General features: G+C 42.1%; 1 protein-coding gene across 3 annotated transcripts in view; it reads right to left on the bottom strand.

Annotated features, from left to right (window-relative positions):
* The window catches only part of TENM4 (teneurin transmembrane protein 4), a 1,775,651-nt gene that overhangs the window by 121,779 nt on the left and 1,636,187 nt on the right, over positions 1 to 17,685 (bottom strand). For all 3 annotated transcript variants that reach the window (XM_043504093.1, XM_038368402.2, XM_043504094.1), the window contains 3 exons: positions 17,447 to 17,632; positions 12,333 to 12,359; positions 5,616 to 5,762 (listed from right to left, as the gene is read on the bottom strand). In XM_043504093.1, the coding sequence (XP_043360028.1) occupies positions 5,616 to 5,762; positions 12,333 to 12,359; positions 17,447 to 17,632 (360 nt within the window). The remainder of the gene's footprint in view (positions 1 to 5,615; positions 5,763 to 12,332; positions 12,360 to 17,446; positions 17,633 to 17,685) is intronic.

The following is a 17,685-nucleotide window of genomic DNA, read 5'->3' on the forward strand; positions in this document are numbered from 1 at the left end:
CCCCACAGCTAGGCTGCATAATACTTTAAAACAAAGAAAAATTCTGCATGCAACTGAAACTGTGAAGGGAATGCCCGTAGGAAGATATGATTATTGAAGTAGAAATTAGGAAAGGAGAATGGGGAATAACAGCTCCTTGCCAAAAGTATTGAGGGATCTTTAATGACCATAAATGGTCAGGACCTTGATTTTGCCTCCCTCTTAACTGCATCGAATTGTCCCTTACTGGGAAATTGGTTAAATATTGACTCAAAAGACAGCCACTTTTCAAATAACTAGCACCTCTACTTGCAGACCCTAGAATCCTCCCTTCCCAGGTACTGACCTAGCTTCCTCAGATAAATTCAGGACCAGTGATGAATCCCTCAACCCAAAGTTAACATGTGAATTGGACATAAACTTTGGCAAAAAGGAGGTATCTAGCTTAATATCGATAGTTCTCCTAAGAACTCAGGGCACTGGAAGATGCTTAAGACAATAAAATTGCTCGACTAGCCAAACATTTCTAAAGCTCCAGCTGTTAATACAGCGTGATTCATACAGGGGGAAAACTTCCCCAAAACAGAGTGCTGACGCAGGTTTGCTCATGGATATCTGCGAGTTGGTAGGATATTCCCCCAGACTCAATCTCTGACTGAGGTGATTTCTGGTAGGAAATCAATTTTCCAGGAAGGAAATGGTCCCTATATTCTCCCTTAAGGCTCAAGGTTTTACAAGGGCCTTTAAATCTACTTCCAGGTCCTATCAAGGGGTAATTATCCTTGGCTACTTAGGGCTTCCAGGTCTGCACTGTTATAAGCATGCAGCTATTTGCACATGGGCTGAAGCAGAGCTGCCAGTGTCGGCACTCCTGAAATAGAGTGGTTTCAGAGTAGCAGCCGTGTTAGTCTGTATTCGCAAAAAGAAAAGGAGTACTCGTGGCACCTTAGAGACTAACAAATTTATTTGAGCATAAGCTTTTGTGAGCTACAGCTCACTTCATCCGATGAAGTGAGCTGTAGCTCACGAAAGCTTATGCTCAAATAAATCTGTTAGTCTCTAAGGTGCCAAAAGTACTCCTTTTCTTTCTGAAATAGAGTGGTTATGTAACACAGAACAATGGCAAGAGAGTCACTCTAGGATCTTCCTCTCTGTGCACATTTTTAGAAAACTTCTGCAGTTTGCTGTAATATATTTTGTGACTCCTTGGGAGCAGCCTACAAAACCCTTGTAACCTTAACTGTGCTGGATTGTTAAAGGTAGGGTGACCAGACAGCAAGTGTGAAAACCCGGGACGGGGGTGGAGTATATAAAAAGACCCCAAAAAACAGGACTGTCCCTATAACATTGGGACATCTGGTCACCCTAGTTAAAGGTGAATCACTTTCTGCTGTTTTTCCTGTAATGACCCTGGAATAAATACCAGCTCTGGTATAAACCTGGTGCAATGCCAATCCAGTCTAAATGTTACATTAGTGTAACTGAAAGCAGGATTAGACCCACTGTGTTAAAACAGTACTGCCACGCTAGCCCAATGACACATTTTTCTTGGGATTTTTCCTGGCAATATCATTGTTCTAAATGGGACAAAGATTCTCTTTCACTGAGCACATCTCTTACTCCTGCCATAGCTTGTCACTGCTTCTCTGAGGCCAAACAGCCTTCCCCTTTACTGAAGAGTTCCTGTTACCTGTCTCCCATGGAGTCTGACTTTCCCAGGACCTGAAGAAATTTTTTTTAACTCCAGCTCCCATTACAGTAAGGAATTTCCAGTGGCAGTGTTCTGCACGATACCACTGCGTTAGAACCAGCTGAATGGTGAACTCGGGCAGAGTGAAACGCCACTTACTGTGAACAGGAGTCAAAGCCCCAAATTGTTTCAATGCAAATCACAATTCTCGTATGAGAAACTTGTATACAGAAGCTCTTCTGGGAACAAAGGGCCAGATTTAAAAATCCCAAACATTTAGAGGTCTAATTTCCCTTGATTTCGATGGGAGTTAGGCAGAAAATACCTTCAAAAATATGGCACAAACTGACTCTTGGTTTAGACACATGCACAGATGAATATTTAAAGGCTAGACTGAAATTAGCACTGTACTGGCGTGTGAGGAAAGGTGGAAATAAACCACTTTAGTCCTCGCACCCCAAGAGAACATAAGAACAGCCATACTGGGTCAGACCAATGGTCCATGTAGGCCAGTATCCTCTCTTCTGACAGTGGCCAATACCAGGTGCTTCAGAAGGAATAAACATAACAGGCAATTATTGAGCGATCCATCCTCTGTCAGCTACTCCCAATTTCTGGCAATTAGAGGCTAGGGACGTCCTGAGCATGGGGTTGCATCCCTGACCAGCTTGGTTAATAGCCATAGATAGATTTATTCTCCAGGAACTTATCTAATTCTTTTTTGAACCCTGTTATAGTTTTGGTCTTCACAACATCCCCTGGCAATGAGTTCCATAGGTTGACTGTGAATTGTGTGAAAAAATACTTTCTTTTGTTTGTTTGAAACCTGCTGCCTATTAATTTCATTGGGTGACCCCAGGTTTTTGTGTTATGTGAAGGAGTAAATAACATTTCCTTATTCGCGTTCTCCACACCATTCAGGTTATTATAGACCTCTATCTTATCCCCCCTTAGTCACCTCTTTTCCAGGCTGAAAAGTCCCAGTCTTTTTAATCTCTCCTCATATGGAATTTATTTGATACTCCTAATAATTTAGTTTTCCACCAAATGCATCCGATGAAGTGAGCTGTAGCTCACGAAAGCTTATGCTGTAATAAATTTGTTAGTCTCTAAGGTGCCACGGGTACTCCTTTTCTTTTTGCGAATACAGACTAACACGGCTGCTACTCTGAAACCTAATAATTTTTGTTGTCCTTCTTTGTACCCTTTCCAATTCTAATATATCTTTTTTGAGATGGGGCAACCACATCTGCGTGCAGTATTCAGGTGTGAGTGTACCATGGATTCATATAGTGGCATTATGATATTTTCTGTCTTATCTATCCCTGTCCTAGTGGTTCCTAACATTCTTTTCGCTTTTTTGACTGCCACTGCACATTGAGTGGATGTTTTCAGAGAACTATCCACCAATGACTCCAGAATCTCTTTCTTGAGAGGTAACAGCTAATTTAGACCCCATCATTTTATATATATAGTTGGGATTATGTTTTCCAATGTGCATTAATTTGCATTTATTAACATTGAATTCCATCTGCCATTTTGTTTCCCAGTTACCGAGTTTTGTGAGGTCCCTTTGTCACTCTTCACAGTCTGCTTTGTGCTTTGGACTTAACTACCTAAAGTAGTTTTTTACAGTCTGCAAATTTTGCCATCTCACTGTTTTACCCACTTTTCCAGATCATTTATGAGCACTAATGCTATCCTTCCTGTAGGAGACAGGACTCTGGCACCCCATGCCAGCACATTGTGCTCCCTAAAAGGGTGAAGCAGGGGCCACTGTGGCCCATGCTCCCTCAGTGCTTTTGGGGGTCAGTGTGATTGCCTGAGACATAATCCCCCTGGGAGATCCCACAGGGGTGGTGCAGGTCTCACTGCTGCTAATAGGGACTGCAGAGCAACAAGCCTTTAATGTGAGTGACTGAACATCTTTTCCCAGTTATCTTGCTGTACAGAGTAGAAACTGATTTTCAAGTAACAGGTTTAAAGACCACGGGTGAGATCTAACACTCTGGCTGCTTTGCACCATCCCAGCAATGCAGTGGGAAAGCTGGCAGATTTAGCCCCGGACGATCCCCCCTGCATGGAGCCACTGTCTAGCGCCTATGCCACCCTCCCTCCAGGCTCTTGGTGCAGGAGGTATCTTCAAGCTAGTGATCTCCAGCTGCCATAGATAAGTGAGGGCACTTATCACAGGATAAACATAGCACTCACGTTTTGCTTCTCCAGTCTATATCTGTTGCCTTGTTGGCTGACAAGGTAATCAACAGTTCCTTTGAAATGGATAACCCAATGAGTCACCACATAAGAAGTTTCAGAGTAGCAGCCGTGTTAGTCTGTATTCGCAAAAAGAAAAGGAGTACCCGTGGCACCTTAGAGACTAACAAATTTATTAGAGCATAAGCTTTCGTGAGCTACAGCTCACTTCATCGGATGCTCCGATGAAGTGAGCTGTAGCTCACGAAAGCTTATGCTCTAATAAATTTGTTAGTCTCTAAGGTGCCACGGGTACTCCTTTTCTTTTCACATAAGAAGTGAACACCTCAGACCATGGAATCTCAGACTACATTCTCACAGAGCCAGAGTCTGATCACACTCTTTTTGATGTTATGTTTATGGGCTCCATTTGCTCTGTGCTGGATTACCTCTGAAATTTTTTGGCCCTCTCTCCAGGAAACAACAATTTTTTTCCACAGAAGCTAGGATTCTGCTTGGATATATTTACCATATTTTTACACATGTGGTGTGGCGAACTTTATTGGTGCCTTGTGTCAGCTGTAAATAGAAAGAACTAATACAGTAGTATTTGGTTTCATCTGAGGGAATAAGCGGCCTTTGTTCTACAGCTTGTACTTTTTGTATGGGGCTCCGTGTCTCTCCCCCCCGCATCTTTCTAAGAGGACAATTTGGTCCATTTACAATGCCAGATGTACAAAGGCATTTTAAATATTTGATCAGAAGCCCGGTCCCTGTGAAGTCGATAATCACAGGGTTGGCCTTTTTTTAAAAAAACTGTACTGTTCTTGTTAATACGATAAAACAAGACACGTGCAAAACGCAGTCTGCATTTCACAGTCTGGTCCTGGCCTGGACTGTGGTTAACAGAGCTTTTGCTGGAGTGACAACAAAACAAATTATGCAGTCTCCCTTATGCCTCAAATTTAATATCTCATCTCCAGCCATCTAATTCAAACCTTCACACTGTTCCAGAGTTTCCTTTGTAATGAGAGGTTTCAGAGTAGCAGCCGTGTTAGTCTGTATTCGCAAAAAGAAAAGGAGTACTTGTGGCACCTTAGAGACTAACAAATTTATTAGAGCATAAGTGAGCTGTAGCTCACGAAAGCTTATGCTCTAATAAATTTGTTAGTCTCTAAGGTGCCAAAAGTACTTCTTTTCTTTGTAATGAGATAATTCTGAACATTAACTTTGCATTACGCTGAGCTATTATTCTCATGCCTGACTCATTATGTATGGAACTGGAATCAATAAAACGTGGACTGAGAGGGACTGGGTGGCTTGGGGGGCATGTGGATCAGCTAGTTAAGCCTCTAGGTTGCTTCTTCACATCCATCCCAGGTGAGTAAGGACCCTTGGTGGCAGTCTCAGGAGAGAGGCCATGTTTCAAACAGACGGGGAAACTCACCCTGCTGTATCATGGCTCAGGCACAAAGGTGGAGATAGGTGGAGGGAAGCCTGCACTGCCTCTGACTGTGCTGTGCCTATTCTGAGAATAAACAAACCTCAGACCCTTGCACCCAATTCCTTCAATTTAAATTCATATAAAATATTGCAGAATTAGTCTGGCAAAGTTCACTATCCATTCTCCATCAGCTGTCAAGAACAAGGATCTTCTGCACCCTAGAGTCCTCCCAGCTGGCTCTGGGCCTTGCTAAGAGAAGCAGTGTAAGGCTCTGTGAAGCCTGATAAATCACATACACTCTCGTCCTACCTCCATCGTTGTCTTTTCCATCACCGCATGCTGTCTCCATGGAAGTATCACAGCCCGCTCCTCTCCAGCCCAGCTGGCAGACACAGTGCCAGCCATTCATGTCCAGAGTGCATCTGCCATTGCCATGACACAGTCCAGGGCACCCCTCTGCAAGGCAAACAGTCACACATTCTAATGCACTGGAAGGTGTTAGGAGGACTAGGGACATAGAAAGACAACCGGGAAACGTGGCTGGGGAACCTCTTAAAACAGCTTTTTCCCTTGCCTTCTACTTATCTCTTCTTTCCCATTTATAAGGTTTCCTGCCTCTTTTGCCATCCAGAATCAATGGGGACAGTAGAATAAGAGAAGGGCATTACATTCATTGTACTAGTACTTTGAGCTTTGGTGACTACAACTCACGGCTCATAGATTCATAAATATGAGATTCATAGATATTATAGGCTCCCCACCTCTACTGCAATGATGGATTTCTGGGGTGGGGACGCAGTCTGCTTTCCTGATTCTTTAGCAGGGCATGCAGCAATCCACCCTACACTTTGGGTCGCTTTGCAAGAGCAGGACTTGGAGTAACCCAAATCCATGGCAGGTTAGAGTTCTCAGCACCACCGGGGAGGCAGTAGGCTCTGGAGGTACAGCAGAGCAAAGAAAGAACCTAGGTCTCCTGAGTCCCACTTTAGTGTCCTCTCCAATGGGCCATGCTGCCTCTACATATGTATGCATATATATATATATATACATATCTGTCTGTGAAGAGAGACTACATTATGGTGAGGTTTACTATGAAGTTTATCGACATGACTTTGGGATGATTGCATTTTTCCCAATAGGCAGGGCCATGAGTGAGTTATGTAGTTATCCCATACAAGCGCTGGTAGAGCATTCCTACCACACCACACCCTCATGTACTCTGCACAGCTTCCAGAAGCACCATTTCAGTTTGTAATATCTGTTTAATAGAGATTTAGACACTTTTACTGAAACTATTTTTTCTATTCATCTGCTTTCAAAGGGCAGTTACCTTACTTTGCATGGGTCCAACTGAACAAGCATCAGAGGGAGCCAGGAAAACTCTTTAAAAATGACTTTTCACACACACACACACACACACACACACACACACTCTAAAGCATGTGTGTGTGTATGTGTGTATGTTATTATAGGCAGAACTGGCAGCTCTGCCTATAGTCAAGGCTGCTTGACATGTCCCATTATGTAGCCCTGTCTTCAGCAGCTTGTAACTTTGCCAAATGGTAGACATTTGAGCTGAAATTTTCCATGCCCAATATCGGTCTCAGACTGATTTTTTTTTAAAGTTTCAGCTAAAAAGGTTCAGCAATTTCCAATAACAAGATTAGCAGCAAAATATGTTGTTTGTCCATGTAAGATATAAACCTTACTATAGTCTCATTGACAAACTCTAGTGTCCCCATGCTTTGGAGCACTGACTTGAAATTTGGCAAGGGGTCATCCTGGTGTCAGAGCTGTGGATTTTGCCGTCACCATGAAAATCTGCTCAAATTTGTCCAAGTTATAAGGCTCTAACCAAAAAGTCACATTCTGCACATGCTCAGTAAAGTCCGGCAGCTAAATTTTCCAGAGATTCTGCCTCACTGAGCATGCTCCATCCCCCGCACAGGTACTATGTGTCAACTGGACTCCACATGCTGCATCCCCCCACAGCAACTGCACATGCTCCACCCTAAGGGTGGAGAGGCAGAACAAGAATTTCCCTGCAGAAGGGGAGGGGCCACCGCCAGAGGATTGTGTGTGTGTGTGTGTAAAGTGTCATAGTAAACTCTATGAGGAAATTAATAATTCTGTATTCAGTACAAGGCTTGGATCCTGCACAGTGAACAATGCATGGGCCCACACACTGAACAATGTGGATAAAAAGAAATAGTGAATAACTGCTCATTCAGCGAGCACAGTCTATCCTGTGCACGGAACAAGGCAGGGGTCCTGAAGAAAAAATATATGATCGCGTAATTAAAACCTTAATTCTGTCATTTCCTCACTTTTGGGAGCTGAATTTTGCAACCTTAACATTCTTTTAACTATCTTTGGATGTAATTTCCAATATGTTTATATATATAAAACCTATTTTACCTCAACTTGAATGGATTTTCATGACTCCCACTGAACCTTGTCCAGTTGAATCCAAGGAAACTATGACAAGTGGCTTGGAAAGAAGATGGACAGAAAAACTCGCCCCAGTAAAGTGTGTGTGTGTGATGCACAATGTCAGTACTCTAACGCAGTGCTTCTCAAGCTACCTGATGTGGGGGACCAGCGTTTTTTTTTTCCAACGTGCGCACAGATCGGCAGCCGATGGCTCGCGGATCGTGCCGGTCCACGGACCACTACTTTGAGTAGCACTGCTCTAACGTATAGTATCTTGGGCCCTTCCAGGGCCAGAAGCCAGTGCTATATGTTCCATTGGGAGGCTGTGAATCTCTATTTCCCAGTGGGATAAAGCTCCTCTTCCTAGCCCTGCCAAGCTGTAAGATTTTAGACACTAAGGTTGTGGTGTTTTAACATACTGAAATGGGGGTGGAGGAGTGAATCCTCTCCATCCTGGGACACTGGCTGGGAGGGGAAATTTAGGGGTGAAGGAAGAAACATTTGTCTGTCAGGTTCGCTTAAAAAAACCTCAACTGGGGGCTGCTTGCTGGGACTCAGAAGGTCTTGATGTTGGACTAGCACCTAGAGGAGATGGTCTGGTGGGCAGGGGCAGGCAAAGTGCATGATAAATCCTATTTATTATGTATCTCTGCAGTGTATGACGTGGCTACGGTCACCACGCCATGGATATGAGTACACACAGTATTAGTGCACCTTTCCATAAATCTATGTACTAAAGCCACAAGATAATCCGGTGTTTGAGAAGCACTTCTGACTACCAACAGGCTGAAATATACATACGCTCTATACTCCCCTCACATCCAGGCCACCGTTGTTTCGCAAGCTCTGTGATTTTGAGGGTTGGTGCTTTTGCCTGCTAGTTTTTATTAATTGAAATTTGGAAAGAGAGGGATTTAAAAAGCTGACTGGGGTTTTAGGAAAAAAAAAACTTTTTAAGGGCCTATTTCTGCTGTCCCTAAATCTGTGGAGATCTCACAGAGTCAATGGGACTTTACCTGAGTAGGTAGTGCAAGACTGGGTCCTATGTGGGTTTCTAATTGAAACACTTGTGGATGTTGCTATAAAAACTGGTCTTAAGAGAAAAGGGGAGGCAGCTTTGCCCATCCATGGGGACTTCAAGCATATGATGCAAAAAGCAGCTTAGACCAGGAGTACACTGGAAAAAAAGGGACTTGTTTCAACTAGACAAAAATGAATGTCATACTATCACAGGGACGTTCACCAGAACTAGCAAGAGATTACCCGGCCATTTTAAGATTGGTAGCTAGAATAACACCCTGTTAATGATCTGAAAAATTAAGGCCCTCTAATTAGTCTCAATTATAAACTATGTGTAGTTGGTACTTCCTTCAAGTTAAGCCTCATTGCCATATAAAATTGGGCTTAAGGGATAAGACTTACTCAGGTTTGATCTTCAAGTAGCTAGGAGAATTAATTTATTCTCTTCTTTGTCTTTCCTCTATCAGGCTATGAAAAAAGGCACTGATGCACCTCCTGATGTGTCTCACCAGACCTAGTGGAGTTCTGAATCCAGGTTGCCACAGCTGGATGCAACTCCGAGGAATGCAACCAGTGTTGCAAACAAGAACAATACTTTAAGTTATCTAGAAAAGTTCTGTGTGCTCCAAGGGAAAGCAAGGCATTAACAGATCTTTCCATACAATAGGAACACAGTAAGATGTTTTAAAAACCGCTCAACCAATGGGCCAGCAGAGTAATCCTCCTAAGAGAGGGACGAAGGAGCCCAAAATCAGGTAGTTCCTAGTATATTAAGGCTTAATCTTGCTTGTCTCACTCATGTAAATACACCCATATTAATTGGGCAAGTAAGGCAAGTAGGATTTGGCAAGTGACTGCACCAGGAGCTGTGAATTCAGCACTTATCAAACTTGGGTGCATAGAGTTATGCATCAAAATAAGTGAAATGATTTTCAGAAGACCTGAACCCTCAACAAAATTCACTGACTTCAAAGGGAGATGTGGATGCGCAGCACCTTTGAATATCAGACCATTATTTAGGGGGCTGTACTACAGATTTAGGTGATTAACATTTTCGGATGAGAGTTATTCACCAATAACCAGGTATGAATTATCCTGAGTTATATTATCTGTTCCAGTGGCATTTAGGATATAGGGAAACTCTCTCAAACAAGGAGAAACTTCCAAATAGAATGAATTTTTAAGGAAGACCACTATAAGTTTTGAAAAAGCGACTTTAGTCTGGAGGGCCCAATACCAGTGATAAGATGAACTTGATTTCAGTACAGCCTTGTTTAGTGAAGAACTTCTTGGTTTTACCCATGTTGAAGTTCGCTCCTGAAATGTGCTCTCCCCCTTTGAAACAAGAGGAGGCTATTTTCTAGAGCCTTGGACTGACTCACTGGTTTAGCATTAAAACGTAGGAAAGCCAGCAGTCAATCCTACTCAACCTCAATATGCCAGGACTGCTGGGGAGGGATTCAACCAGAAACATGTTAATAATTAAGAAAGCCAAAATGGCATGATGAAATGTAATTCTGAAATTGCACACTGTGCATTTAGCCAAGTAAAATCATGTCTGTTGAAAGATTCAGCTATTGCTAATCCTTCCCAAAGTAGGGAATGCAATGTAAATGGCAAGTGAATGTTTATTCATAATATGTTGCTTAATCCCTTACCCACTGCAAAATCAGTAAGTACAATGTGCCTTTATTCCTGGCAATTAGAATCAGTCAAGAGTCCTATCCAGAGCAAGAGGGTATATTTGTAGAAGACATTTTAAAAAATGGAGCAGTGTGTGGGGGGATCTACTCATTATCTCAGGTCCCTGAATCTCAAGGAGAGAGGCTCTGCAAGATGATTTTTCATCTTCTGTTTCCCTCTGGGTGCTATCTGTTACCCTTTGATCCAATCTTCTCCAGTGCAAATGGAGATGAAAGGAAGAAATCCGGAGAGTTTTTGTAATGCAAAGCTAGCTGACATGTACAACATTAGCAAGAGGTTCTGATCACACCGCCTAGTGCTGACCTATATATTCTGTTTCAGAATGCCAACACTGTTACCTCCATAAAGAAAGACAAAGAGCCATGTTCCTTAATCTAATAAGACCCCCCTTCTTTTTTTTTAGTTTAAGCAAGTCAAGAGTGTTTCATTGACCCTGTGCAATTAGAGAAAATTAACTACCACTGAACAGATAGTCAATCTAAAGCCATAGATTCAAGAAAAGACACTGCTCATCGGTGCTGCTCTCTCACAAAAGGACTAATTAGTTGTTGAAACCATTGACATTTCCTTACCATTAACACGTGGCTGGCCACTCAGAGACTTTCCCTATTTGTGGTTCTACTTGAACATGAACTTTAATATCAAATGAAGCAGGAAACAAATGCCAGATCATAAATTCACCTGGAGAAGTGCAGCTGTCAGGACCACCATGTTTTTTGTCACACAGTGAAAGCCTACAGACAAACCCTTTATTTTAACCATTCACTGGACCAATATTTTGGCACGTTTGTCTTTCTCCATGAACCTCTAATGGTTGGTTACCATTTCTGATTGCTCACAACCATAAAGGATTTTGAAGTCTAAATTTAGTGGTAGAAAAAGCTTTCCTTGAGCTGTTTTTTTTTAAATGGCAAACTGACTGTTCTGTGTGGTATCAGCAGCCACCTCGAAGGACATTTGTGTCCAACACAATCACATTTATTGTCCGTTTATTATACTTATCTGGGAAATGTTCATTGTTTCGGCATCTTATATAATTATTGCACATTTTGAGATTGCAGTCAATATTTCTAATTAAAAGTCAATTTGGCCACTACAGCTACAATTTCATACATTAAATCAGATAATGAATTGTGGCTCTGAGATAGAAACAACTAAATATTTTGAATTTGATGTGAAAAACAATTGTACTGGTTTCCTGACAGTGTAACTCCGTTTCCTTCTGATTGACACCAAGGTGAGATCAGAATCAGGCTCCAGACTTGTTTTACCAATACAAACAGGCATGTAGGGCCAGATATTCAGCTGGTGTAAATCAATACAATTCCATGAGCTTCAATGGAATTTTACTGATTTACACAACTGGAGAATTTGGCCCAAAGACCATAGCATTTTCATATAAAGAAAAATATCTCCCCTTAAGCACCTCTGGGAACATTTCTCACCTAGTGATCAAAATCTAGAAACTTCATACAGAAAACACACTCACCTGCTTGTTACCATATGGATCATATACATTAATAAAAAGAAACTGTGTAGGGCACCTGCTGTATTGACAGACATGTTTTTTTTCCTCCTGACTGATTACCTGGCTGGGTGGGTGGGGTGGGGGATGAGAGATGTTGTGGAGGGGAGGGAGAGAGGAAGGGAACACTGATATAATGTTAACACAAGATCACCGTCTACAAAGGATGACACTCACAAGACACATTTCCTACCGAAATGACCGGAATGTTCACCCTTCCAGGTATTAACAAAAGATTTGTGACAATGAGTAAAAGATGCAACCTCAAGACAGCATGTTCACGGTGCATTTTTTTAAAAAAAACCACAAAGACAACAGGAAAAAAAGAGGAAGGAAGACCATACCTTTCACTACCTTATCCAGATAGTGAGCTTGGGAGATAAAAGACAGGACATTAAGGTAGGATTGAACAAGTGCAGTACAGCTTATTATGAGATTGTGCAGGTGCAAAGAAAGGCACAGGAAAGTTTGCTATGATATAAAAGAAAAAAAAACTTTTACTGTGTGGAGAGGAGAAAGAAAAGGTGGAACAAAACTACACAGCTGCTACTCTGAAATCATTCTCAATCAAAGAACTGAGGAAGGCTGTGTCAATCATCCATTTAGTTCTGGTGCAGGGATTCAATAAGCTCAGCAAGAGAAACAGGAAGGTAAAAATAAATGGCAGAACATTGTAAGGTTCTGATCGCTTGCAACAACCCATCTCTGTGATAGGATAACAGCGTCTTTCTAATAAATTCTTTCACCTTGCCTAACAGTAATCACATTTTCTTAACAAAGATGTCTTGTTCCCCGTGAAACTATTGGAATTGGAAAGTCTTTACTTTGGATCTCTTAATGATAACATATTGCATTATACAGCCAAGATCTCACATTGCTTTTGAAAATTAAACTAATCTCATAACAGCTCTGCAAGGAAGGTAATATAGTAAACCCATTGTAAGGAGAAATAAAGTGAAGTACAGAGAAGTTGTGGAGGCATACAGGCAGTCATGTGTCGCAGTTCTCAATTGGCAAGTCAAAAGGAGTCGAGTGCCTTTGAAAATTGCTACCTAATCGGTCTGACCCAAGAGGTCACAGAAGAAGTCCGTGGCAGAGGCAAAAATAGAACACAGAAGTCATGCCTTGCAGCTCTCTGCTCACATCCTTCTCTAACATCATTTTGATCTCTGTTAAAAAAGATGCTTGGGGGTAATATTTTCTGCTTTCTCTCTTTGCTCCCTCCCTCAACACCTTTGCTCCCATACTGTTGTTAAGTAGAGCTGTTCAGTTTATTTCTCCAGTTCCAGCACTATTCCTAAGCTCCCTGTGATCTTGCTCTCAGAGGAGTCCTTGCACCCTAAGGGGGAGTTCTCATTCAGATCAGTCATGGAGACCACCCAAGTAGAGGTCACAAACCTTTAGAAATGGTCCACCTTGATATCACTACAAAAGGTTCCCCCCCCCCACCCGCCTCCTGCTGGTAATAGCTCACCTTAAGTGATCACTCTGGTTACAGTGTGTATGATAATACCCATTGTTTCATGTTCTCTGTGTATATAAATCTCCCACTGTATTTTCCACTGAATGCATCCGATGAAGTGAACTGTAGCTCACGAAAGCTTATGCTCAAATAAATTTGTTAGTCTCTAAGGTGCCACAAGTCCTCCTTTTCTTTTGCGAATACAGACTAACACGGCTGCTACTCTGAAACCTTTAGCAGAATTTCTCTCCCCTACCCTTTGAATCTAGAATCCTGTGAGGTCTAATGGGTTAGTTGAAGCACAAGCCCACTTTTGTATGTGAGCTAAGAGGGGACTTATTCCAACGGACTGTCATTCACAAATCACTCCCACATCGAAGACTGAATACACGCAGCACAGCTTTGCTACAAGCCCTGATGGCTGCAGAAGTCCAGGAATGGGCGATTCTGGTTAAAAATTTCAGAGCAGCCCAACATACAAAACCATGGCCAAGTTTTGCTTCATAGCTGAACATTTTCAGACGTGAAAATGTTACAGGGGGAAAAAAATTGAGGGAGGTGCCAGGCCAGCTATACCAATTATTGCAGATGTTACCTTTTAACTTCGATGGCTTGAAGAACATTGCAGCTCATAGGAGTATATCCCATATGTGGGCCCCAAACTTGTGTCACATTAGTAGAATCAGACAATAAATATTTCTCCCTGTACGTCATATTGTTCCCATGTACATGTTGTGTCATTGGATCACGTGTGGCAGCTCCTTTGGAAGGTGCAAAGGAATCGGTACAACGGGCATGCAGAATGAGTTTAGAAATAAAAAGGGTTTTGGGGAGCAATGGGTGCTCTAATATCTATGTGGCCTGCTCCAGTTCTGCCTTTCACCCGAGTAAATCAGGTAGCAGGCTTCAATGAAGTCACTGAAGTTAAAGTGGTCTCACATAAATGTAAGGTGAGAGGGCAGAATGCAGCCCTTATGCTCTTAGCAAGTGGAGATAACAGTGAGTTTATGCCATAGTGATACTGACAAAGAGGCGGGGTCAGCCCTTGAAGCTGACCCATGTTGGCATCCAATGTCAATCACAATTCCCCGCCTCACCTGGGGCCAGCCTGTGTTTAAAGCTGATGCAGAAGCGTGGTGGGACAAAGGCATCAAACACACTTGTGCAGTAGGCGCTGACCATGGGTTTGATCCTCTCCATGAAAACACACAAACTGTGTTCAGTCGTGAGACTGTTGTCATACACAGCTCGTTTCTACTGGAGATGGGCGCCAATACTCTAACATGCTCGATACATCTGAACACCTATAGTTCGGTCTGACAGTAGCTTAGAACTTTTACCCCAAAGGAGAGAGAATCCTGCTTAATGTGTCTTGTTTGGATTCCAGCTGTCAAGTAAAACTGAGAGCACTGATTACAGCCCAGAGCTGTCAGAGTGCATGTGATTGTTTATGCAAAAGCACTGGGGCTGCATTGTGTATGTTCCTTAGTTCGTGTTTTAAGAATTCAGAGTACATAATTAAGGAATTCTGCAGGAGTGAAAGTTTCCTGCAGTTATATAATCAACTTTATGTTCCACCCTCTTGCTTCGATGAAGGAGAGGTTGCTGAATGAGGATGATGAACAGCTAGTCGTCTGCATCAATGTTCCTGTGTGGAATTAACTGAGGTTACTCTAATGAAATCTCAGAACGTGAGCAATCAAGCTACTATACTTGGTACGTAACTCTTGGTATGAGCAAAGCAAAATTAATCCACTGGGATCACAGTTCCCCTGGTAGCATGAGAAAGTGCTTCCTACTTATTCCTTCCCAGTAAACAGAAAATGAAGAGAGTTCTTACTCTCATATGGCTCAACAGGAAATTGGAAAGAGAAACTCCTTTACTTGTATCATCCATTTCTACCACTGTTACCTGCACCATGTCAATATTATTAAAGAATTACTTCAGCAATGGGGTTTTATGCTTCTCATTGCTAACACAGCTGGGCAATGACACAGACATATAAGGGATTACTGGTCAACAGAAACAGTTGCCATGCAGGGGAAATTACACAAGGACAAGGGGAATGCTTACCACACACGTAATGTAATCCAAGTCAATGTCCGTTCATCTGTGCCAATATTACTAAGCTTAGTTAGACTCTTTCACACGGCCATTCATTTTCTTGAATATTAGGACTTGGTCAAATCTCCTTTATATTCTATACAATTACCAATGAATATGCTGTAGGAAATATGGTTTACAGCTTCAGAGGCATGAGTCTATGTACAAATTTGTTGTTAAACCACAGGGTCTGGGGGGAGGCAGGGAGAAAGGAAACTGAATTACTTCTGCACTCAAAATAAGGGATGGTTCCTAAAGCCCAGAGAGCACTGCAATGAGAATGTAGTACTGTATGAAAGTACAGTGGGTGCCATTAAAATCTCGATGCTTGCTGCATTGCAGTGTTTGCCTTTGCCATGATAATGTAGACTCCCTATTCTAAGAATGAGAAGTGCTGCAAACAATATGGTCACTTTAATTAGTGTGAAAGATAAAACCCCATTTGAAAGCAATCTTGGTATGTCAGCTGCAGACTGAAATATCACACACTTTCTTTGTATTACTATGAAGAAATTTATATTTTGTTTTTACATCAGCATTAATAGAATAAGATCCACTGTATGAACTGGGTACTCTTGTGTATGAATACAGCCCAAATTAAATTGTCCTCTGGATTTAGGACATTTCCTAAATGTAAGTATTTTCCCCAAGGATAATGATGAATTTTTGTTGCTATCCATCACCTCACAGTCTACAGTTTGGTGAACAGAGTGTTGTAAATAGAACTATGAAACAATATTACACAACCACACTGCCCCAATTAACGCATGGTTGCTTTCCTTTCAGTTTAAAGTCATTTGTGAGAGGGATTTTCACCCACTGTTATTGGGAAGAGCTGAAAGCTGTTAGGCACGCGGAAGAGAAAACAGAATGTAATTTTTAATGAGTTGTGGGGAGTTTTTGAGTGCCAGACATTTTTCATTAGGATAAAAAACAGAGGGCCAAATTCTGCACTTAGTGACACTAGTGTAATCTGGAGTGACTCCTTGGGTATCAGCTGAGCTACACCATATCCACTCTGGTGTCACTGAGACCCATTAGTGAATCTAAGTGTAGGCTGGATACTACTAATGTTAGTGGTTGTGTGATTTGGACAGGTTGTGTAGGCAACTCCACTGAACTGGGATCAAATGGGCAAAGTTGTGATACTCAGAAGAAAAGGCAAGGTGCAGCAGGGAGTAAATTTAGATGAAGAGGCAGCGTAAATCTGAACCATGTTATTAATGAACATTCAGATGTCTTAAGGCAGGGACAGTGCCACTTTCCATAATGTTAAGCAGATTAATGGTACCTTATAAATAATAGTGATCTGTGCACCACAAGTTCAGAGCTTAAGGTAACTGCCAGGTGCATTAGATGTACGAAGATGGTGAGAAAGAAAAGTGAGATGACTAGAGAGACAGCAAGGCAGAGAGAGAATTAGCAAGACAGCTTTGAAAATCAGCGAGAAATTTTCTGAATATAATTCTCCGTGTCACTGTGCAAATAATGGAGTGAGTCAGGGTAACAGAAACTTAAAATAGGCTGCATGTTTCTGAATAAGCTGATATCACAGTACAGAGGAGTCTTGGAGGTCAACGAAAAGACCTTTTACAAGAGTCATTTTCTGAAGCATCTAGGTAAGGTTTGACAGCTTGTGTCTGACAGATCAAACACTATATATGTATATTTCAATTCTGATAGTAAAATATATATATCTAACCAGGTCATCACCAAATGAAAGGACATTTTGTCTTGTTCCCACATGAAAATGTATGATGTCAGAACTTGAAATCCAAGAACAAAGGTGCTCATGCTACACTAAATCACATAGATTCAATTAAGCATGCTTCTTTTCTCCCCCATCCTCTCCCGGTTCCTCAATTATTCTTTTAAAAGTATTTTCCCCCTACCAATAGTGCAGTGCTCTCCATTCCAGCCTGGGCTGCATTCACACTTGCCATCCCGACATGTCCCATGCTCATTGCAGCGTGGGTGACACGCCCGCTGATCACAGGCTGCGCCCATCCATCCCTCCTCGCAGCGGCAGGTGCCTCCGACACAGATGCCGTGCCCTCCGCAATCCGCTGCACAAATCTCTGTGGGAGAGGAGAAAAGAGAGAGGGTGGGGTTGGGGGAGAAATCCAGAATG

Source organism: Dermochelys coriacea, chromosome 1, assembly GCF_009764565.3.
Source record: "Dermochelys coriacea isolate rDerCor1 chromosome 1, rDerCor1.pri.v4, whole genome shotgun sequence".
Classification (NCBI taxonomy): Eukaryota; Metazoa; Chordata; order Testudines; family Dermochelyidae; genus Dermochelys; species Dermochelys coriacea.